Source organism: Silurus aristotelis, assembly GCF_946808225.1.
Source record: "Silurus aristotelis genome assembly, chromosome: 6".
In the NCBI taxonomy this organism is placed as follows: Eukaryota; Metazoa; Chordata; class Actinopteri; order Siluriformes; family Siluridae; genus Silurus; species Silurus aristotelis.
This window is the reverse complement of record NC_139579.1, coordinates 9830945-9854996: the sequence shown is the minus strand read 5'-3', so window position 1 is coordinate 9854996 and position 24052 is coordinate 9830945. Positions and strand designations below refer to the sequence as shown.

Here is a 24052-nt window from a genome sequence, read left to right as displayed (position 1 = left end):
ACAAAAAAAGTTTTATTTAACTATAACTTTATTATTTTTTTAAACAAGACAAGACACCAAACCGTTTGTTATTCAATTATACATACAAAACTGAACAGTGATCGATCAGTGCCATCAATCAGAGCAGAAGCTACAGTTCTTATGAGGCTAAGGGATGCTCATGAGGAAAAAATCCATCAGATGCCAAAGACTCCACAAAGGTGTGTGCTAACAATGGTGTTCACACCTACAGCTTAACAGCTACTATTAAGCTCGGCATGCAAACTGTTACATAAGAAAACAAGTGCAAATCCCACCATTTGACATACCACTTATATTTTTTTTTTATGTTTTTTAATAAAGTAAATTGTGAAGAAAACCACCACTACCAAAGTGAAGTAAAGAAAAAAACATAGCAAACACTAAAAAATTTAACAAACATCAGATTTAACCAGTGAACAGGTGAAGAATTATTCCATCATTACTAAGTGAATTAAAACTGGCCACCCATTTTGTGACAAAGCCATTTTTTTTTTTTTTTTTTTTTTTTATAGAAACAACTTTAAAAGTTTTTCAGTCATTCTTATTTAATGAAGTAATTAATTTATCTGGCCTCTCTTGATCTGAAATTAAGAGTCAACCCAATGAAATAACTAAAATTATTATTTATAACATCAAATAGGCAAAGCCACATTAAGCCAAAAAATTCCTAATCTATTACTATAAGTCCAAAATAGTAACAAACACTGGAATCCCAAGTTGTTCAAAATAAATACATATATAAACAAGACAGTTATTAATGTGTGAGATGATGTTTGAAGAGTTAATTGATGGAGCTTTGGCAGCATGAATAAGATTATGCAACAAATATAGTCAATTTGCTGAACTAAACTCGAACAAATTTACAGAAGCCTCAAGAACAGTCACCTCTCCTTCAGACCAAAAAACATTTGGAGAGCAACAGAGGTGCAAACATTAAAATATGCAAAAGAAATCAAACATACAACAAATACCTTTGTGCTTTTAAAAGTGTCTTTTTAAGGTTTGGTTCTACAAAAGGTAGAGAAAAAAACTATTCATGTAAACTGACTTTGGTGTAAATTGTATTCCGTCGTTCAGCCAGTCTGTCTTTCTCTCTCACTCAACCCCACACACACACACACACACACACACACACACACACACACACACACACACACACACACACACACACACACACACACACACACACACACACTATGCAGTCTTCCATTAGAAGTTTGACCACATGACCATGATTTGACAATCACACTCATGTCACCCAGAGTGGTACCTTTGTTCCCAAACACAGTCACACCAGGGGTAGAATGCTAAAGGTTCTTTCCTTCAGTTAGATGTCATTTTCATGAAGACATCAGCCTCGGTATCCATGAATGCTGGTCCTAAAAAAAAAAAAAAGCAATGCAGGGAAAACAATTAAAAAGTGGGGAAACGTTCAGTGTCACCTGAGAAACTATTATATATTTTTTTCCATTAATTTGATATATATTTTTGTAATAATTTGAAGTCCAAGTCAAATATCAAGCTTCTCTGGTTCAGAGTCAAATCTCAAGTTGAGTACTTTAGGTTGCACTAAAATTGGAACATAAGTTCTTTCTCTCAAAACTATAGCAAGTGTATAATGTAAGTACCTTGGGTCAATAGTGCAAAGTAATGGAGTGTGTTAGAGAAGTGAAGAAAAGAGTGCAGGCAGGGTGGAGTGGGTGAAGAAGAGTGATAGCAGGAGTGATTTGTGATAGATACAGTGGCATTGAGTTAAGACAGGAGGTGGAGCTGGATGTAGCAGAGTTGAAGATGTTGAGGTTTTTTTTGGGAGTGATGACGACAGGCAGGATTAGAAATTAGTTTATTAGAGGGACAGTGCATGTAGAACGTTTTGGAGACAAGGTGAGAGCCCCGATTGAGATGGTTTGGACATGTTCAGAGGAGGGACATGGGGTTTATAAGTAGGAGAATGCTGAGGATGGAGCCACCAGGAAGGAGGAAAAGAGGAAGACCAAGGAGGAGGTTCATGGATGTGGTGAGGGAAGACATGCAGGTAGTTGGTGTGAAAGAGGCAGATGTAGAGGACAGGGAGTATGGAGACGGATGATCCGCTGTGGCGCCCCCTAATGGGAGCAGCCAAAGGAAGTAGAAGTAGTATAATGTACAGTCAATTGATTTATAAGAAAAACCCTATATCTGCTGTTAGAGAAAAGCATACAACATGCTTTAAAAACTTGAACAGAAGAAGGGTACAGTAATCCCCCCAGCAGTTCAAATCTTACGCCCCTGGTTTATGTTTTTTGGCTGATTTTCCTGGTCTCTCGCGGTTAGCACGATAGACCAAAAAACGTATAGGGAATTGTTTTTATAGAAAATTATTTTGTTTTACATTCATTTATTTATTTACGAAGCTAAAATGTGAATACAGTACAGAAAGTAAAGAATGTGGTGACTTGTATCTTTAACTCCGCCTCGTCATAGAACACTTTAACCAGTAAACAAACAGAGAAACTATGCATAGGCTACGCTACTACAGGACTATACTGTACAGTACATGTACTCACTATAAATGTGTAATGTACTGTATTTCTACCAATGAACAAAATTAATCTCGCTATTTTCTTGAAAATCTTGCAAACTGTGTGGGAGGATGATCTACGGTTTAAACAATATATATAAAATAATTTCTTTTTAAATAAAGCATTTTTTGGGTGGCGTCCATTTATCAGGGTTTTTAATTTATTATGGGTGGTTTTGGAACGTAACCACAGTGATAAACAGGGGATTACTGTACATCGGAGTCTGGATGCAAATGTACTTTCGTATATATATGTATATCCACACATGTAAATGACATTAAATTAATTGCCAATTAGTGCAAAAATAGTGGAAAATTCTAGCCCAAAATATATGATCTTCGGTGAATTCACAACTAAAATGAATGTGAAAATTTTTTAAAATAAATAATAAATCACAGTAACATAAGTCAGTCATCCAACATTATCAACAAGCACCTTATGTAACTAATATAAACATGTATAACAAAAGTTGTGCAAAAGATGTGAAAGATCGTTACACAGTACTGTACCAACCAAACCCACTGATAATATTGGGTATGCTTTGTTCTGATATACTTAATTTAAAGAAAGCATTTATTTCCCGTAGCACTTCCCTGAATTCTCTCACAAACGTTTAAACTGTTATAATTAAAGCAGGGTCTTTAAGATAAAACAAATCTAAACATAAACTTGCACGGGAGTGTAACTGTAGATTTTAACATCTACACCCACAATTTTCCAGCATTTAAAAAATCACTTGAGAATTGGTATTAAGTAAGACTAAATAATCTCTGTTAACCAATTTAACTAAGAACAAACATACGGTCTCAAGTCTGTCAAGCTGTGGAAGTCCCCAGCCACACCAGCCTATGTGGACCCCTATCTTGGTGTAATAAAGAAGAAAAGAATTGAGAAGAGAAGGAAGGAAAATATATATATATTTTTTAATCAAGTTCTTACCAGAAAGATGGCCCACCATCTAAAATAGACTACAAAAGTGTCAGCAACGTCTGGACACCACAGTCCACAAAACCCTAGAACATACAGACACGAAAATTAAACCACTCTGCATATTTTACTTGACTTCCAACCCTGGATTAATTCAGAGCTTGTGTTTAGGGAAGGTCATCATTACACAGAAATCTCCACCTCACGGCAAATACATTTTAATCATCACTCTTGTTATTCAAATGAAAATCATCTTTTTATTTAATTTAATTTACTTGACATGAGTCAATTTAGATCAAAAGGTATTTTTATTTGAATGCCTTCATTATTACACATCTTGAATGCATTTAATTTGCATACCACAATATGTTTCCTGTTACCACAAGAAAAGTTTAGGGTCAGCCAGGATACAGCACCCCTGGAGCACAGAGGGTTAAGGGCCTTACACAAAGGCCCCAAGAGTGGCAGCTTGCTTATACCAGGGCTTGAACCCCCAACCTTTCCGATCAGTAACCCAGCGCCTTAACCACTGAGCTACCACCCGAATTGAAATTATGCTATACACGTTTTGTATTTGTAGCCCCATCTCTACAGCATACGAACATCAGAGCAACCCATGTTGGTCTAAACCAGACAATATGGAACCTACAGGATGATCTCAGCTCAGTCCTGTGCATCACCTGATGCCTATGGCCAGGGGAGGAAATGCCATAAGAAATGTACCAGGAAGTTAAACAAGGCAAGTAAGGATAGTCCATGCTAGGTTAAAAACAAACCCTAGCTGGCCGCCTTTAAAGTCCAACCTGCACGCCATTATTCACTCCCAAGACAATAAACAGGACCAAATCCCACTCCAGCACACTATAGCGTGTGAGAACTGCTGCATCTTTGCCTTCATATAAATATGGTTCAGCAAGTGAGTTCTGGACACATTGAGCTACACAGGCTTGCCACGATTAGAAATATGCCTTGTGGTAGTAGCCTGTGTTTACAACAACACAGAACAGTGCAAAACCTTTGCTAATTTCTAATTAGTGCTCATTAATGGTGGAGTTAAATTCAGACCATTTATTAACCACAGGATCTTGCCATTAAATGCCACACATAGGGAGACAGTTTCTCTGAATGTGTGCCATTCAAATTTGCTCTAAGCTGGAGCAGAGATAGCAAGATTCTGTGGTTAATAAAATTATCTGAATCTATGCACTGGTCTAAATCTAGCATAGAAGCACTTGCTGATGTTGCTGGTCACTGATCTTTGAGTTAAACATGCTCCTGGGGAGTTAAACATGCTCCTGAGGTTCCAGTGACCATTGTTCCTGCCCCTCTTCCCTCCGTGGATTTTCCCACTTCGTCCAGGCCTGCCTCTGGATAGTGTTCTCTTCGATTGGAGGCCACTCTGTGCAGCTTGGGACTACTTTTCGCTTCTGATCATTATCACTGCACCCTGCAACATCGTATATCTGCTATAAATGGACATTCGGTGCAACCCAGATGAGGATGGGTCCCTTCTTGAGTCTGATTCCTCTCAAGGTTTCTTCCTAATGCCATCACGGGGAGTTTTTCCTTGCCACAGTCGCCACCGGCTTGCACATCAGGGACAAACTTACTTATAAAGAACATATTCACTTTTTATCACCACATTATCTGTGTAAAGCTGCTTTGAGACAATGTTAATTGTTAAAAGCGCTATACAAATAAAAATGAATTGAACTCCTCCGGAGTTGTTCACCCTCTCTACAGTGCATTTAAAAATTATTCACAGCACTTCACTTTATGTTACTTTTTTTTATTTATATATATATATATATATATATATATATATATATATATATATATATATATATATATATATATATATATATATATATATATATATATAAAAAAAAAATAACAAAACGATTTCTACAGTGAAGCATGGTGGGGCAGCGTCATCCTGTGGGGATGTTTTTCAGTAGCAGGAACTGGGAGACTAGACAGGATCGAGGGGAAGATGAATGCAGCAATGATACACAGACATCCTTGATGAAAACCAGATCCAGAGCTCTGGACCTCAGACTAGAGTGGCAGTTCATTTTCTAACAGGACAACGACCCTAAACACAAAGCCAAGATAACAAAGGAGTGGGTACGGGACTCTGTGAATGTCCTTGAGCTGCTCAAGTTACAGGTTAGCGTGACTAAGATAACGCAGACACCTGCGAAAATAGCACATAATACAGGATCAACCGACTGTACCTGCAAGTTATTGCAATGGGGAGCTTGTGTAAGTACCACAGTGACGCACGAGTACGTAAAAATAAAAGTGGCGTGAAGAATGAAGGCTGAACTGTATATGCAAAAATGCAAAAACTGTATAATCATGTGAAAATGGTGTAGTTTAATGAAGCACTATTGTGTAAACTGTGTGTTTGTAACTTCCGGACAGTCGCACTGGATCTGTTCTGTCGTGACTCGAGAGCATCAGATTGCGCATTTGTATACCAATGCATTTTTTTTTTTTTTATTTATGCATAATTCATTTAATTAATATACAAGATTTAATTAATTATATATTCTAGATGCTTACATTTTCACAAATGAACAAAATGTCTGCATTTTATTTAAACAAAAATGGTCAAAATAATGCATTATTTTATATAGATTTTTTTAAGCATAGTTGTCAACTTGCTATCTGCAACATACAATACAAATTTTGATTGACAAAGTGCTTCACCTTGAATACTCAAATGCTGTTTATTTTATTATTTATTATTATCATTATTTTTTCTGCATAGGGATATTTATTCAAAAGGAGAAATCCCCCAACAAGCAGCCACTATAAACTTTAAAATGTCTAAATTAAAGATAGTTGAACTTACTCTGTGGCTTTTGCATTTTTCAAGTACACAGGCCTGACACAGGCAGTCCCCTCTGAACAGCAGATGTTGAAATTTGTCTGCTACTTGAACTCAAAGATACATTTATGTAAATTGATTATTTCTGAGGCTAATAGTCAGCAGCAGAGGTAGCTCTGTCTTCCTGTCCTTGGACTGTCCACATAAAATTCTCTTTCTTTATAGCACTTGATTATGGAGACTGCACTTGAGGATACAGTTTAATGTTCTTGAGTTTAACTAGCTTCATTTCCAAAGAAGTGATAGACTTTTTTCTTGCCATAATATAGATTTTCACAGTAGGAGTAGTAGCACTACAAGGGCGACTGACTCGGGACTCTCCACAAGGCAACTGATGGTCTAAAGAACATTAAGAACACAAGAAATGTCACAAATGAACTCTTAGCAAGGGATACCTGTGAATTAAAAAAAATTACAGGTAACTAACTCATGAACGCCATGAGTTTGCCAAGCTGTAAAAGCTAAATGTAGCTACTTTGGACAATCTAAAATATAATGTTCTGGGTTGTGTAACACTAGTTTACTACAAACAATGGGTGAAATCATTATTTGATCCCCAGCTGATTGAGTTTATCCCCTTATATATATATATATATATATATATATATATATAAATATATATATATATATATATATATATATTAAAATAAAAAAAATGAACAGAAGGATTATAAAATAATTTGTATTTGATTGTATCTGATCCTGTACCAATAATTCTGACTTCCACAGCCCCAAATTAGTCCTGTCCCTTTAAGAAAGAACTCCTTATATCAACTATGTGTATAAAAGACACCAGTCACAGAATCACCCTCTTTCATTCAAACCTCTCAATCACCATGGGCAAGACCAAAGATTTGTCTAAGGATGTTAGGGACAAGATTGTAGACCTGCACAAGGCTAGAATGAGCTACAAAACAATCAGCAAGAAGCTTGGTGAGAAAGAGATCACTGTTGGTGCGATAATTCAAAAATGGAAAAAAGTCGCCCTCATTGAGTAAGGATGACTCTGAGAAAGGTGAGTGATCAGAGGGATTAAGGGCATTTGATTCTGATGCTTAAAGTAGCATCCATAAGCTTCTGGTTGAGTCTTTCACCACTCCTCTTGAAAGAATTGGTGCAATTAAAAAAAATTTGTTTTGGCTTTCTGCACAGTCCAAAATGTTCTCGATGAACTTTAAGTTTGGACTACATACAGTCATAAGACAATGAAATCCACTTTATACACAAGGAGAGATTAGAGGGAGGCCAACTGCCCAGCAGCTTTAGACAAAGATCTCAGGTAAACCAGCATACCAAAATCTCAACTGCTTTTAAAAAATAAAAATAAATTAATAAATAAAAAGTGATTAATTAATCAAAATCCAGGCTAGATGCTATGGCAGGACATTTAGAGTTTAACAAACTGCCTCAAGCTGCAATGAAAAAGCAATATTGTAAAAAAGTGGAGACCAAAATTTCTTAAAAACACCATGAAAAACTAAACCTTTTACAGAAAACATTTACGTCAAGTGATTGTTCCTAGTTATAGGCTACTTATTTTCACACAGTTTCTGAATTCAGGTTTTTTTGGAGGCACAACCATACTGGAGTTTTATTATTTTAGGTTTTGTTTGGTTAAAAATCTGGTGAGAAAGACACCTTATTTTAGCAATGATAAACAAATGTGAAGGAGGTGGCATCTTCTTGTTCATCTGACTGTATGTTCATGTACTTTTGTGTTGAAAAAAGAATAAAAGAAACTGACCTGATTCATAGCCCTTGACCTCTGTTCAGCACACCACTGTGGCAGGGAATACTGGAACAGAAAAAGCAACTGTAGTTTTGTGCCAAATTTCTCTGCGTTATGCATTATGGCTAAAAACTAGTACAGATTGTGTGTGTGTGTGTGTGTGTGTGTGTGTGTGTGTGTATTAACTATATACAGTGAGGAAAATAAGTATTTGCAAGTTAGAAATCATGGAGGGGTCTAAAATTGTCATCGTAGGTGCATGTCCACTGTGAGAGACATAATCTAAAAAAAAAATCCAGAAATCACAATATATGATTTTTAAACTATTTATTTGTATGATACTTATTTGCAGCTGTATCATACAAATAAATAGTTTAAAAATCATATATTGTGATTTCTGGATTTTTTTTTTAGATTATGTCTCTCACAGTGGACATGCACCTACGATGACAATTTTAGACCCCTCCATGATTTCTAAGTGGGAGAACTTGCAAAATAGCAGTGTGTTCAAATACTTATTTTCCTCACTGTGTGTGTGTGTGTGTGTATATATATATATATATATATATATATATATATATATTTAATACTCTTAATACTACATTACATTATATACTAAATGTTACCTTCACAATTAATAAAGAATAGATCTTATTTGCAGCTGACAAAAAAAAAAAAAAATCTACACGAAGATTAAGATTGGTCTTAAAGTTATTATAACAAAGCAAACAATGTTCTGTAACCCACATTCCAGGTTATTCAGTTTTTAAACAGGATTGTTTATAAGCATAGATCAGAGGTCAAGATATTTGGCTGCTGATTAGAACATCAATTACTAAAATCGCAGCATTACTAAGATACAACTATTGAACTCTTGAGCAACACTCTCAAGCTCCAAATGTTTATTGTATACATGAGAATTATAAGTTGCTTTAGATAATGCTGTCAGGTAAATGCCATAAATATAAATGTAAAAACACATTGCATTTCAAGATAACTAACGGTCACCACTGTGAGTACCTGATTGATAGTAAGTGCGGCGCTCTAAACTGGCAATCAAAATAGTTTACTATGGTATGCACAAAGGGTAGGAGACAAGCTGGTGGGGGCAGTGTGATGCTCTGGGCAATGTTCTGCTGGGGAAACGTAGGTCCTTTCTGTCATGTGGATGCTACATTGACACACCTACCTAAACATTGCTGAAGACAAAGAACACTTATTCATGGTAATGGAATTCCTTAATGGCAGTGACTGCTTTCAGTAAGATAATGCACCCTGCCACACTGCAAAAATAGTTTAGGATTGCTTTAAGAAGCTAAAAGTGTTGACCAAATTCACCTGATCCCAATCTAATAGATTGTCTGTGTACAAGGATATTTTAAATCTTACAGGACTTTGCTAATAATGCCTGGGTGTCATAAACCACAATACACCTTTAGAGGTCTCGTGGCGTCTGCGACCTGACAGATCAAAGATGTTTTATCAACCCAACGAAAAATTCGCAATTTCAGGGAGATGTTATGGCTAATCAATGTATATGCATCTTAAAAATACATAGTTCTGAATTATAAGCATACTACACCTAATCTAAAACAATGCTAAAGCTGGGGAAAAAAGCAATTTTTGTATTTTAATTCTCAAAATTCTCTAAAAATTGAAATTCTAATACATGCAAATAATTTTTTTTTTTTATAGCCAATTAATTTTTTTAAATTATTTTTAATGTTCTCCTATATACAACAAAACTTTCTTTGAGCGTGTCTATAAAACTGCTAGCACTACACCTACAAAATAAATATACAGCCTGGTGCTGCGTCTGTTAGTGTTACAAAAGTACTGTAGTCTCTAAAGGCATAACTTGCCATTCTGACCTACTTCTTATACAAGACAAAGAGCGAGTATTTCTGATCCAAGTAGAAGGCAGCTTTAATAATAACCCCACTACTTGAGTGGCAGCTGGAACTACTGTCTCAAGATCAAACTGCATGGCTCATGTAATCTGACCAATCAGATTTGTTCATATGTCCATTTGAAACACTGTATGCATGAGAAAAATTATACACACAGCTGTTCACACTAAGCATTAAAAAATAAATCAGATATAGAAACGGCACTAATTCACTATTATGCAGTAAACTATTTTTGAACTTAAATGAAATAGCAGCTACTGTTGAACAAATTAAAGTAAAGGTTTGCTTGGTTAAGATTTTCTTTAAGTAGTTGTTTGGTCAAAAAAATTTGATTTTATTAAAGATATTATGCCTAGCCCTACATGTATGCATACAAATGCCAGTTACAATCAGAGACTGGTGCGGCAAATTGTTGTTGTCTTATAAAAATATATAATGCAGAGTAAGGGATATTAAAAAAAGACATACATGACCATGAAAAAAAACATGAAAAAAATAGAGAAATTGAACCTGCACTGAGCAACTCATCACTCTTAGGAAACAGTTTCCAGTGTCTTCAATCTTTAAACATGGAATCCCAAACAAGTGTCAGCCTTTTAAGAAATCTCACTTCATGCTTCAACTATGATCTGTGTGCACCAATGTTAGCATTTTCTCTCTTTTTTGCTTGCTGGGAAGAAAGTGGTGCATAATCAGCTTACTTTTTATTATTTTTATCTATGGTCTGTTAGAAAAACATGGGCTAGTTTAGCATGTCTGAAGAAACATAAGCTACAGAATGATTGTGTCCATGTTGTGATAGTGGCTGCATACCGGGTAGGGATAAGCTGTCGGCGCATAATTCATAGGCACTTGAGGGATCATTACTCCTTGAAAACCTGGGTAAGAATACGGCTAGAGAGAGAGAGAGAGAGGGGAAGAACAATAAAAATTACTAGAAGCATAAAATACTGCATGCTGGCTTTTTTTTAAATAACACAGCTAAGCAAGTGATTTTATATATATTCTGAATTTATCTCAAAGAACACTAATAAAATCATGCTTCAATATCTGTATTTGATTGTACAGTATTGTGTATTGTTAAGATTCGTGTCTACAACACTCAAAAGGTTTTTACCTGTACATATTGTGCACCGCCACTGAGCACATTGGGTGTAACCAGGCTGGGTGGGCAGCAGGTACAGTACACATAGGGGGAGGGGCTTACCCATTGGGATGAACCAATAATAGGTGATTGGATCGAACCTGCATTATAAAAACATTTACAAATTAGAAAAAGCTTCCACAGGACTATTGCATGAGCATTTCACTTAATTAAAAAAGACCTTTTCCATTGTTCTTGTACAAACAGCCACACAAACAATAGACAAGTAGAGTGACACTGGGGCTTATTTATCAAGCTGGATACTAAACAATTTCTGTGTCCATCATTCACACAAATGTTCACACAGAAACAAGGTCATCATTAAAATTCTGTTCATTTTTTGGCCTTCAAATTCCACAGACTGTAACCTGATCAAGCAGCTGTGGGATGTGCTAAACAAATAAGTCCTGTCCATGGAGGCTCCACCTCACAACTTACATGACAGACATGGACAGTTTTGGTGAAGTTTGATAGTGATGCACTGGTTAGAATTTAGGTAAGGAAATTAACTAAGACTTAAAACAGTAATACAGTAAAACACTCCTAAAGACCTTTAAAGCTCCATGCAAAAGGATTTAACATTCTTAAAATACTAAATGAAATATTAATACGCGAGATGCTGATCAGCAATTCGAAGCTGATAAACTGTTACACCAAGATGATGTTATCCGAGGAAATTCAGGAGGAAAAGAATCTATTAACCTGGTCATTCAGTACATTCATGGCTCTCAGCTGACTAGATTTTTAGGCTTGTACACAAGGCACTCTGCATAACTGCTGCATCGCTTCAAGCTTCTCATCATGACACTTCCATTGGGTTGGAATACATTAAATCTGGACTCACCAGACCACGTTTTTTTTACGTTGCTCAACCATTTGATATTTTATGACAAAATTTTTTTTTTTTATCTCTAATCATCTTCACCAATAAGTTTCTTGCAGCCACACAGCATTTTTAGTCAGAATTAGTAGTCAACCAATTAATCAAGCAAATTTTTGCAATTTTTTAAATAATCGGCATCGGCTGATTGTGCTGCAAATTAGGTGCATCTAACACACCAAACATGCTTGTGTGCAAGAACATACCACTCCCATACCAGCAGATGGCAGTAGTCTGTATTTTACATCCGAACCAGTAAACCAGAAGTGCTACAACTATAAATATATAAAGCAAGCAGTGCTTACACCTGCCACAATCACTACTCACTAGTGCTGCAAGATTAATGGTATCTCAATCGCGATGTCGGCTTGTGCGGTTATATGATGGCAAACGTTCTAATGAAATAAATAAGTGCATGTGTGGACAAACTTCCTTGAGAACAGTTTTTCCACGTGGCTAACAAAACAAAAAAATGCACGTGTGTGGTCATATGACTTTTCAGCGTGCAGCGTTTAAAATTTTTTTTTTTAAAAAGGTCACACGCTCTGTTATATGGCGATATTTTAGCTTAAAGATCAACACTGAGCAGAGAGAGGAACTGTGCAAGATTTGCTAAATTAAAGTTGCTACATCAAGTGGCAATATGATAAATCTAACAGAGCTCACTGGTTCTGGGTTGGAAGAAAGAGACGACAGGTGATGGTTCAACAGACAGAGCTTTCTTTTACTTTCCATTCCCTTTTGAACACCACTTTCATTTTCCTTGTACTCACCCACCCACTCATGGTAAAACATCTTTCCTCGACATAATTAATTAATAATAAAAAATTTACAAATGCACATTTCAGCATAATCACTAATCTGTGTGCAATTTCCACAATTAACAATTAAGTGGACTCATGATACCATTTATTATATCACAATCGCATATCACAATATTGACCACAATAACAGCAACATGAGTTTTTTCCCCAAATCGTGCAGCCCGAGTACTAACAAATTCGTATAGCTTTTTCAATCATGTCTGCTAAGTTGCAAAGACAAAAGCAAGAATGACAACAAGTGTGTTGTGTATTCTTCCTGTGCTGCCGGATGGCTACGCTAAATAGCCAATCAGAGTTCTTTCTCGCTGACGAGATCCGCCACCAATTTGACATGCAGAATCATCTGAAAAACAGCTAAAGCTATCAGACAGGAGACAACGAGGCAGGAAAAAATTAACTAAAGCCGACCAACACACAAAGTCAGCAATGTACAAAATGTATGATATAACTATAAGATACAGTACAATAGCTTTAATCAAGATTAAAACAAAGCTTTGGAATCCAATCTGTTGGGATCCGTCACTGCTAATAAGGTAAACCATCATTAGGATTGTTTTTACACCTGAAACATAATGTAGCAATTATTTCAGTCTTCCTGACTGGTGAGATCAGGAACAAGCCCAAAGTACCAATTCAATCTGTTTAAGCTCAGCATACAGATTTGAAAGAGTAATGAAAAAACTGAGAACATCTGGCAGAAGTTTCCAACTTGCATCAATAGCATTCATGGCAATGAATGAAACTAGTAGCTGAAATTTTTTATTTTCAAAGACAAATTAAGAAAGGGGGTGGGGGAAACCATCAGTTACACAATCATGGGCTTTTGTGACTATGTATTTGGAGGAAGTGGCCAGCACTTCTCTGTTACACTGTTCTGTGAAACAGCAACAACTGCAGGTCCAAACAATGTAGCTGGCTGGTGCCCAGTTATGAATTAATTACATAATTCCTGTAAAAACATACTGCTTAAATATCACTTTTGGAAAACTGAAGATTTACATTTGAAAATCAAGAGACACGTTTTTCCTCACAGACACAGTAAGAGTACGCTTGCTTGGATCCTGGGGTTGAGGCAATTGACCAATGACAGGTCATAGAACAAAATGTATACATCTATTCAAATTTGTTGAGTAGAAATGTATAGTTACACTTTAAAATGTAAAGTAAAAGCTTCTGCTAAATAAAAAAAAAGACCCTGACAAAGAAAAAATACTTTGTATTTTTGCATTGTTCTACACTAAGAACATCAGAACAGGGACAAACCTGTCTCACGGGAACTTCTCTCCTTCATGATGGCAGGACCCAGTTTGAGTTTCCTTCCTTTAAAAGTAACCTGTTGCTGGGAATAAGAGAGGTTCAGGGACACATCAGTGTTAAAGTCAGAACTGTCCCAATTCTAATAAACAAGCAACTAATGATAAGCTAAAACATTACAGACTTTAATAGATTCAAATTGCAAATGTTCAACCATGACTTCCTTACTTCAATGATAGTCTGGATGTCGACCTCCTCACTGAAATAAACAAAACCGTAACTAGAAAATGGAGGGAAAAAAAAAGAAATAGTTCAGTTTCTCCACAAAAAGACAATAGTTTACAAGTAAAAAAAAAACAAACAAACAAAAAAAAAAAAACACCTCATTATGGTTGCACAAGCCAGTGCACTCTTAGTGCCGGTCCCAAGCTCGGATAAATGGGGAAGGTTGCGTTAGGAAGGGCATCCGGCGTAGAACGTGTGCCAAATCAAATATGCGGATCAGGAATTAGAATTTCATACCAGATCGCTCGAGGCCGAGGTTACCTACAACCGCCACAGGTATTGTTAGCCAACAGGGTACCGGTGGAAATTGGGCTACTGTTGGCCGAAGGAAGCGTAGAAAAGGAGGAACACATCTACAGAGACAGCAGGGAAAGGAGAAGTGTAGGAGAGTGGCGGTTCGGGTGGGTACTTTAAATGGTAAAGGGAGAGAGGTAGCTGATATGATGGAGGAGAAAGGTAGATATGTTGCGTGTTCAGGAGACCAAGTGGAAAGGGAGTAAGGCCAGGAACATTGGAGGTGGGTTTAAACTGTTCTATGATGGTGTAGATGGAAAGAGAAATGGTGTAAGGGTGATCCTGAAGGAAGAGTTTAGTAAGAGTGTAGTGGAGGTGAAGAGAGTTTCTGATAGGGTGATGATCGTGAAGGTGGAAGTTGAAGGGATGATGATAAATGTCATCAGTGTTTATGCTCCACAAGTCGGCTGTGAGATGGAGGAGAAGGAAAGATTCTGGAGTGAATTAGATGATGTGGTAGATGGTGTACCTAGGAATGAACGATTGGTGATTGGGGCAGACTTTAATGGGCATGTAGGTGAAGGGAACAGAGGTGATGAGGAGGTGATGGGTAGGTAGGGTTTTAAGGAGAGGAATATGGAGTGGCAGATGAGATTTTGCTAAAAGGATGGAAATGGCAGTGGTGAATACGTATTTTAAGAAGAAGGAGGATCATAGGGTGACGTATAATAGTGGAGGAAGGTGCAAACAGGTGGACTATGTTTTATGTAGGAGATGCAACCTGAAGGAGATTGGAGACTGTAAGGTGTTGGCAGGGGACAGTGTAGCTAGACGGCATCGGATGGTGGTCTGTAGGATGGTTTTGGAGGCGAAGAAGAAGAGGAGGAGAGTGAGGACAAAGAAAAATAAGATGGTGGAAGAGGAAGAGTGTAGTGTAAGATTCAGGGAAGAGGTCAGACAAGGGCTCGGTGGTGGTGAAGAGGTGTTGGATGATTGGGCAACTACTGCAGGAGTGTTGAGGGAGGCAGCTACAAAAGTACTTGGTGTGACATCTGGAAATAGAAAGGAAGACGAAGAGACATGGTGGTGGAATGAGGAAGTGCAGGAGAGCATTAGGGGAAAGAGGTTGGCAAAACAGAAGTGGGATCGACAGAGTGATGAGAACAGTAGGCAGGAGTACAAAGAGATGCGGCAGCAGGTAAAGAGGGATGTGGCGAAAGCCAAGGAAAAGGCATATGAGGAGCTGTATGAGAGGTTGGACACTAAGGAAGGAGAAAAGGATTTGTAGCGATTGGCCAGGCAGAGGGACCGAGCTGGGAAGGATGTGCTGCAAGTTAGAGCAATAAAGGATGGAGATGGAAATGTGTTGACTAGTGAGGAGAGTGTGTTGAGAAGATGGAGGGAGTATTTTGAGCAGCTGATGAATGAGGAAAATGAGAGAGAGAGAGAGAGAGAGAGAGACGGTTGAATGGTGTGGAGTTGGTGAAGCAGGAAGTGAATAGGATTAGTAAGGAGGAAGTGAGAGCAGCGATTAAGAGGATGAAGAGTGGCAAGTCGGTTGGACCAGATGACATACCGGTAGAAGCGTGGAGATGTTTAGTAGAGATGGCAGTGGAGTTTTTAACAAGATTGTTTAACAGGATTCTGGAAGGTGAGAAGATGCCTGAGGAATGGAGAAGGAGTGTGCTGGTACCGATCTTTAAGAATAAGGGAGATGTACAGACCTGCAGTAACTACAGGGGAATTAAGTCGATCAGTCACACCATGAAGTTATGGGAAAGAGTAGTGGAAGCCAGGCTGAGAGAAGAGGTGACCATCTGTGAGCAACTATATGGTTATATTTTACAGTATACTATATGGCCGAGGAAGAGCACCACAGATGCCTTATTTGCTCTGAGAATGTTGATGGAGAAGTATAGAGAAGGTCAGAAGGAGTTGCATTGTGTATTTGTGGATTTAGAGAAAGCGTACAACAGAGTGCCAAGGGAGGAGTTGTGGTACTGTATGAAGAAGTCAGGTGTGTCAGAGAAGTATGTGAGGTTGGTGCAGGACATGTATGAGGACAGTGTGATGGCAGTGAAGTGTGTAAAGTCAGTAGGAGTAAGACAGAGTACATGTGTGTGTGAATGAGAGGGAGGGCAGTGGAGGGGTGCAGTTGCAGGGAGAAGAGGTGGAGAAGGTGGAGGAATTCAGGTACCTGGGGTCAACAGTTCAAAGTAATGGAGAGTGTGTTAGTGCAGTGAAGAAAGAGTGCAGGCAGGGTGGAGTGGGTGGAGAAGAGTGATAGCAGGAGTGATTTGTGATAAAAGATTATCTGCAAGAATGAAAGGGAAAGTTTATAGGACTGTGGTGAGACCTGCGATGTTGTATGGATTAGAGACAGTGGCATTGAGTAAAAGACAGGAGGTGGAGCTGGAGGTAGCAGAGCTGAAGATGTTGAGGTTTTCATTGGGAGTGATGAGGGTGGACAGGATTAGAAATAAGTTTATTAGAGGGATAGTGCATGTTGGACGTTTTGGAGACGAGGTGAGGGAGGCGAGATTGAGATGGTTTGGACATGTGCAGAGGAGGGACATGGGGTATATTGGTAGGAGAATGCTGAGGGATGGAGCCACCAGGAAGAAGGAGGTTAATGGATGTGGTGAGGGAAGACATGCAGGAAGTTGGTGTGAAAGAGGCAGGTGTAGAGGACAGGGTGGTATGGAGACGGATGATCTGCTGTGGCGACCCCTAATGGGAGCAGCCGAAAGAAGAAGTAGATATTGTGAAAATGATGCAGATTTATTTAATCTTCCGAAGCTTTTTATACCTCTGAAAGAACAAACGACGACATTAACAGTATTGAAAGTAAGTAACAAAACCGTTGTGAAAGAGCCAGTACCATTAGTGCTCTTAAAAAAAATAAATAAAAAAATAAATAAAACAGTCTTTGAGAATTGACTGTGGAATTTTAATGGATGTGTGAAGAATCGAGTTTGAAGAACTTTACTGAAACATAATTGATTTGTTTCCATTTGCTTTCAAATAAGTAAAAAGGACAAAAAAAATAAGAAAGCAATAGAACAAACAGCCGCTTATTAGTAAATTGCAAACAGAAGGAGGTTTCCAAGCTATACAATAAAGAAGTCATCAATTTGTGGATTTCCAAACATCTAAATCATTTAAACTAGTGCTGTACAGTAAGTCTCTTTACTACTGTGATTAGTGACTTGGTAAATGAAACCATTTAGGTTTTATGAACAATATCTTGGTTAATACTCATTAAAACAAAGTCTTCAAGTTCATATTCATTCTTTAAATAAACAATAACTACTGATAGATCCGACTGTATATGTATTGATGTCAGTGCTACATATAATTAATAAAGTCATGACAAACAGCAACTAAAATAAAATGACAAACAGCAACTATATATTTTGTCTTTGCTTCACACTAAAGACAATTTCTTTTGAGATTAAATGATTAGACAGTAGATCAGAACCCCCCGTTTTCATTTCCTGATTTTTACACCCGGTAAAATTGCATGACTGGTTAAATCTCCTGCACAGAAAGCTAAAGAGATTGGGGTCTAACAAAGGCAGAGTATCTCACAATTATTCCCTTTGGTGTTCTATGGCTGAAGAAGTCAATATATCGATAATGAAGTCAGGAAAAGCTGAAGTCAGCAATGTACAAAATTTACAATGAAATTTATAAAACAGTACAATGGCTTTGATCAAGATTAAAACAAAGCTGTAAGTATTATTCCGTGAATAAGTTGGTTTGTCCAGCACTTCCCACAGATTTTCAATAATATTGAGATCTCGGGAATTTGAAATCAAACATCTTAAACTTTTTCCATGTTTGACAGCTGTGAGCTGGGGTTTTGGTGGGAATAAGTCTTAAAGCAAAGAGAGTTGACAAGGACTGTTAATGGGTGGCACGGTGGTGCAACAATTACCTCTGCAGTTTATATCCTTATACCTGATTTACACAAAACACTATTTCTATCAATAAAACACATGCACCACATGGGAGAAAATACACTGTGTACATGCAGTGGTTTATAAACCCTAAGCTGAATTTTCAGCTCAATGCCAATTCTTGATATGTGACTGTTTACTATATTTTGGTTAATGTTTTTCTTTCCCATAACTATGACTGCACATTATTATCCTACCATCGTCAGTTGGTAGCTGTTGTATGATAAGTGAGAGATGGCTGGAGGTGGCAAATGGCAACATTGGAAGCAACACGTGAGCTGTTCCTTTGCATTAATGGTGATGTTACCATGGAAATATTTTGCAGCTGTCAGAGATGGAGAATAGAAGGAACAAAAGAAAAAAGGAAGGAGGGAGGGAAGAAAGAAATTATTCTTTTACATTTAGAATAATATATAGCGCTGGTTCAATAAAAATGGCATTACTATGCACAATCATCTACAAAACATACAAGTTTATTATTTTTCTAAATGATCTCACCGCATGCTGAAGGAAAAGTGTACAGCATTATAATCAATTTACCAGTTTATGAACAAATTAAATCTGTAAATATTTTGTGGATCAAACTATAACAAGCACAATTGACAGTTTAGGACTGTTATATGATTCAGGTGATTTGTGCGGTTAATAAAAAGTCTATTATCTATTTAGAAAAAGATGTATAAACATAATTAATCACTCAATTAGGTAAAAGGTAGTTAATTAAATTTTGGCAGAATCTTTCCCCTTAAAAATTACAGGACATTATTCCAAATCAGCAAATTAGCATTGAGCATATTGCAGTTGAAAATGTATAAAACTGTGTTATTATAAAACTGGATGGTGACAAACTGCTATAATCAGTGCTTTCTTCATCCTGAAGAAATCATGGCTTGATGTGTAAATCTGAACTTTCTGAATCAGCGAAATGCTACATTTTTTTGTGCCGAGTATGCATTTCCAGTCTCCACTATTTGCGTGCATACAAGTGGAAGTCAATAGAAGGAAGTGTGACTGATGCCTTTTTACCAAGTGTACACATATGCATGAAAGTGTTTAGCTACAAGCAAAGAAAAAAGGATAAATGCATAAAGCTTAATATTATCGTATTACGCTTTATATATAAAGAAATCATGAAGCATTATATTGTATAATCGAATGGGATACATGTGAATAATAAAATCTTTATTTACATACAGACATTAACAAGCTACTTTGCAAAATGTTATTTCTGTGTATACCAAAGGTTTTATTCTCTTTCTTAAAAACATCAATAGACTGATACACAATTACAGAATTTGTAGCATTTTTCTTATATAACTTTTTCCCCTCCTCCATTCATTTAAGATCTTTTCTGGAACATCATGTCAAAACTAATGCACTACCTGGTAAAGCAGCTTTATTGGAAGTCGCATTACTGAAAAGAAAGCCTTTGAGTGCTTAATAAAAGTTCTTTTATAATATGTATGTTATATAAATAAGCATAACTACCAGCACCACCATCCTATTTGTGAAATTGATGCTATGTTTAAAGTAGATGAATTAGTAATTCTGAAAGACTTCTTTTTCTGGTAGAGAAATAAATCACTCAAAACCGAAATTAAAATACGTGCCTCACTCTACTAAACTGACTACAGAGGGAAAATGCACGAGGGGTCAATCCAAAATGGACTAAAAATAAAAGTGTGAAAGACCCATAAGTTGATTCTTATAACAGTACAGATGGTCCCCCGAGCAACGATGGTTCAACTTAGGATTTTTCAATCTTATGATGACAGCAACAAGACAAAATTGTAAAAATATTTTGAGTTTGCACGGCAGGCAAACGTAGCAGCGTGTGCTCCGGCCCCCGCTGGCGCTCGTCCACACCCCTGCTGCGACATACATTTATACTGTATAGTTTATACAGTATGCTACTATAAATTGCTCTGCTTTGCTAAATGTACTGTATACCACCCCTTACTAATCACCATTCATCAAGTCTCCTGGGAAGAATTGGCAATGTCTTGACTTAAGCTATTTTGAAGTTATGATGGGTCATTAAGACGCATCTATATAATAAGTCAGGTAATACCTGTATTTCAAAAACGTTTTGTTTACATTATCGACTTAAAAAAATTATGCTGTTCATCATCATGCACAAATCAGCTAGAAGTATGAAACCTTTGACCATCACACTCACGTGTTTATTAAACATCCTATTCAGAATGTATTCCATTACAGTTATAAGCAGATCCAAACTTTGACGAAGGATCTCCACTAGATTGTAGTGTTTTTTGGGATTGTTCACATACAAGAGCATTAATAAAATCAGGTAACTATAATGTGTGAAGAGGTCTATAGTGCAGCTACTGTTTATTTTTTTTAACTCTAAATGAGTTCAATGAGGTTGATGCCAAAGTTATGTACAAGAGTCCTTTCACTTCAACCTTAACACACTGTCTTCATGGAGCTTGCACTGTGCACAGGTACAGCTGCCATGCCAAAACGGGTTTGGGATCTCTGTTCCAGTGAGAGGGAAATCGTAATGCTACAGCATGTAAATGTGTGCTTCATGCTTTGTGGTAACATTTTGTGGCCAGAACCCCGTGTTGGTGTGATTGTCAGGTGTCTACGTTGCACTTTTGAAGAAATTCTAAATTGCCAAATAATATTTTTGCAAATTGGGGAAAGGATTAAAGGGATCTCAGCAGTTAAAATGTTGGACTTCTGATCACAAGTTTGAGTTCAAATCCCACCAGCCATAAGCTGCCACTGCAGAGCCCTTAAGCAATTTTTTTGTATTGTGCTTTTAACAAGACATTTCCCAAAGCAGCTTTACTGAGATAGAGTTTACAAAGCTTATATTTATATTGTAAATAGTGCCTATACATTTATCCATAATGAGAAATCCAGTGGTGACAATAGTAAAGAAAAACAACCTGAGATGGAAAAAGGAATAAACCTCGACAGGATCCAGGCTCAAAAGAGACCCCATCGTCATCACTGTGACACCCAATATGAATCCCTTAATAGTTTTATCATTTTGTAAAAGAAAAAAAACACACAGTTTCAGCCAATCTAATGTTACTCTTGAGTACCTATAGAGTAATATTGCACCATTCATCTCTCAGAAGAGTCTCCATTTATGAGATCTATAAAAAAGTTACAGCTTTACGCTTCTCTTAGACAAAGCTAAAAGGTCACATGCACGCGCGACATCACTATAAATAAAACAGGAACACAACTTTATTTACTCTGTCTAACAATCAGATCCAGCTGTCGGACCTCGAGTCTAAAATTAAACATCAAGAACAACAATAGCAAAAAGACTACAGTAAGACATGTCTATATGGTAAGTACTGAACAAGATCATCCTTCCCTCACATCCAAAACCAGACATTGTTCTCGAGCAGGTCCTGTGCACCGGTGATGACCATACACTTGCTCTGGTTCCTGTGTGCACTGGAGAAGTGCCCCCATGAGGAATCCCACCCTTCATGACATTACGAAGATCCGTAACCAGAAAGAAAATTCCAAAACGAACCCGAAAAAAGTGTATTTGGCACAGAAATACTCGTATTTTGGACGTTTTGCATGAGAACTCTTTTCCAGTGTAAATAACTAAAGAGTTTGTAAAAGAGAGAATACATCAAATAGCATTTGTTCCCCAACTTTAAGGTTTCATTAAGGCAAAAAAATTTAATGTAAAACGTGCATTTTAATAGATACACTGGAAATAACACAAAATAGGGACTCGATTTAGTTTGTTTGTAGTTAATCAGACCTCCAGAACAGACTCACCCTTTGCAGATCCCACCGCGGTATGTGATGATTTTAACCTCCTTCACGGCACCGAACCGAGCAAAAAACTCCCGGATCTCATTTTCTTCAACCTACAAGTGGAAAAAATGCGTGAAGTCAAGCATCCAGTCATCTCCTGTAGATTTCCTTAAAAAAAAAAACGCATCACCGGGGGGGGCGCCTGCTGCTCACCTTCATGTCTATTCCTCCCACAAACAGCGTGTTGGGGGTCGTTTTTCCCTCCGGGAGGATGAAGCCGTTTGACAGCCGTTTTTGGAAATCCTGCCGGCAGACACGCGGTCAGTCCTGAGGCCTAAACAACTTAATGCTACAATCATTCATGTTCGTTTGAACAACCACAAACCAGTGCCGAGTTCATTCCACCGATAGACTCAATTTGGTCATTATGAAATTTTGTTCACTTTTGAATAAAATATCTAAATGCTGTACACAAACACAAACACACACACACACACACACACACACACTCACTGCGGGTGAGAAATGAGGAGTCTGAGAGCAATGTCTCACTCACCAAACCCGGAGCTTTGTATGGACAAATGCACATCACCACCAGCCCAAATAACCCAAATATTAAAAATATATCCGGCGAAAGCGTCTTTTAAAATGTTTGACTTATTATAGCGTTTCTAGCTAAGGTAGTTAGCACACCGCCTCAGTAAAGCTAGAGAAACGTGGCGCTAAATACGCGAAATTATTACGGCAGTTAAAACACTGTAAAATTAACACCGAAATGTATTGCAGACTTTAATTTTTGTTTTTGTTTCGGCACATCCAAGTAAAAGCAAGTTTACCTTAAAAACCCAAAATGTTATCAGGTGTGTGTCATCGAGCGGCTTCTCTCTCACACTCAACAGCAGTTTTTATACATATTTTACAAATGGGTGTGAATTTGATATTTTTATACGTGGTTTGGGTGCATTTGAATTAATTTACTCACCATGTCTAAAAGCGTTAAAATAACCGAATAAATTAAAGTCTACCCAAGTTTCTCTGCCGTTTCTTTCAGGCGTCGAGACAAAATGGAGGAGGGAAAACCCGCCTACAGCTGAGTGCTAATTGGGGAGCGGCACAGCACCACCGCGAGCGACCCGTCAGGACTCCGCTTCTGATCAGGGAGACGATCCTCAAACTTACCATCAGTCCAACATCATCAGAGTTTCCTCAACAAATGTACCAGATGCACATGATATCATCTGTATAGATGTGGATGTAGTTTATCCCTCAGATCCCCGCAAATTACATGAGATCATAGAGCAATGGTGTCGATCTTAATCAGAGGGAAGACAAAATTAAATAGTAGGTCTAAATCGAGGGCCAAACACTCAACATTTACTGAAAACACGACACACACAATAATGTGCACAAATAAAACGAATTAAACGCAGTATTTTCTGCTCTTAAGCACATTCGCAGAGCAACATGTTTGGCTTCGTTTCTCGGCGGTCAGGTTATTAATGCTCACTGGGGATGTAAGGGTGTGTATCAGTGAGATGTGTGTGTGTGCTTTTGTTTTCTTCTTCTTCATCTTTATAACAAAGAAAAGTTCACACATATCTGTACGTCCGAACATGCGAGGATTCGAGGCATCGTTTCAGGGATGAAGTGTGGAAGCTGTGTAGCG

General features: G+C 37.5%; 1 protein-coding gene across 6 annotated transcripts; it reads right to left on the bottom strand.

Annotated features, from left to right (window-relative positions):
- Window positions 1-10: 10 nt before the first annotated feature.
- dazl (deleted in azoospermia-like) lies at window positions 11-23851 on the bottom strand. Of its 6 annotated transcripts, none has more exons than XM_083543387.1 (10): window positions 23566-23851; window positions 22600-22689; window positions 22408-22499; window positions 14375-14426; window positions 14156-14231; window positions 11162-11289; window positions 10858-10938; window positions 8150-8200; window positions 3522-3595; window positions 11-1400 (listed from the first exon to the last, which is right to left on the bottom strand). In XM_083543387.1, the coding sequence occupies exons 1-9, from the start codon at window positions 23566-23568 to the stop codon at window positions 3551-3553; spliced, it is 618 nt and encodes a 205-aa protein (XP_083399513.1). In that variant the 5' UTR covers window positions 23569-23851; the 3' UTR covers window positions 11-1400; window positions 3522-3550. The 6 variants fall into 6 exon arrangements, with proteins under 6 accessions (XP_083399513.1, XP_083399512.1, XP_083399511.1 ...); XM_083543386.1 differs by lacking the exon at window positions 23566-23851 and adding an exon at window positions 23369-23505; XM_083543385.1 differs by lacking the exon at window positions 23566-23851 and adding an exon at window positions 22943-23100 and having other exon boundaries at window positions 14375-14405.
- Window positions 23852-24052: the final 201 nt, after the last annotated feature.

What these genes read in the sequence shown, in the direction of transcription:
- dazl (XM_083543383.1), bottom strand. Translation starts at nt 22,975, where the DNA reads ATGTGCATTTGTCCATACAAAGCTCCGGGTTTG. An exon ending in TGGGAGGAATAGACATGAAG is followed by an intron (nt 22,500 to 22,599) that starts GTGAGCAGCAGG and finishes TTCCACTTGTAG; the next exon opens with GTTGAAGAAAATGAGATCCG. An exon ending in GCGGTGCACAATATGTACAG is followed by an intron (nt 10,939 to 11,161) that starts GTAAAAACCTTT and finishes CTCTCTCTCTAG; the next exon opens with CCGTATTCTTACCCAGGTTT.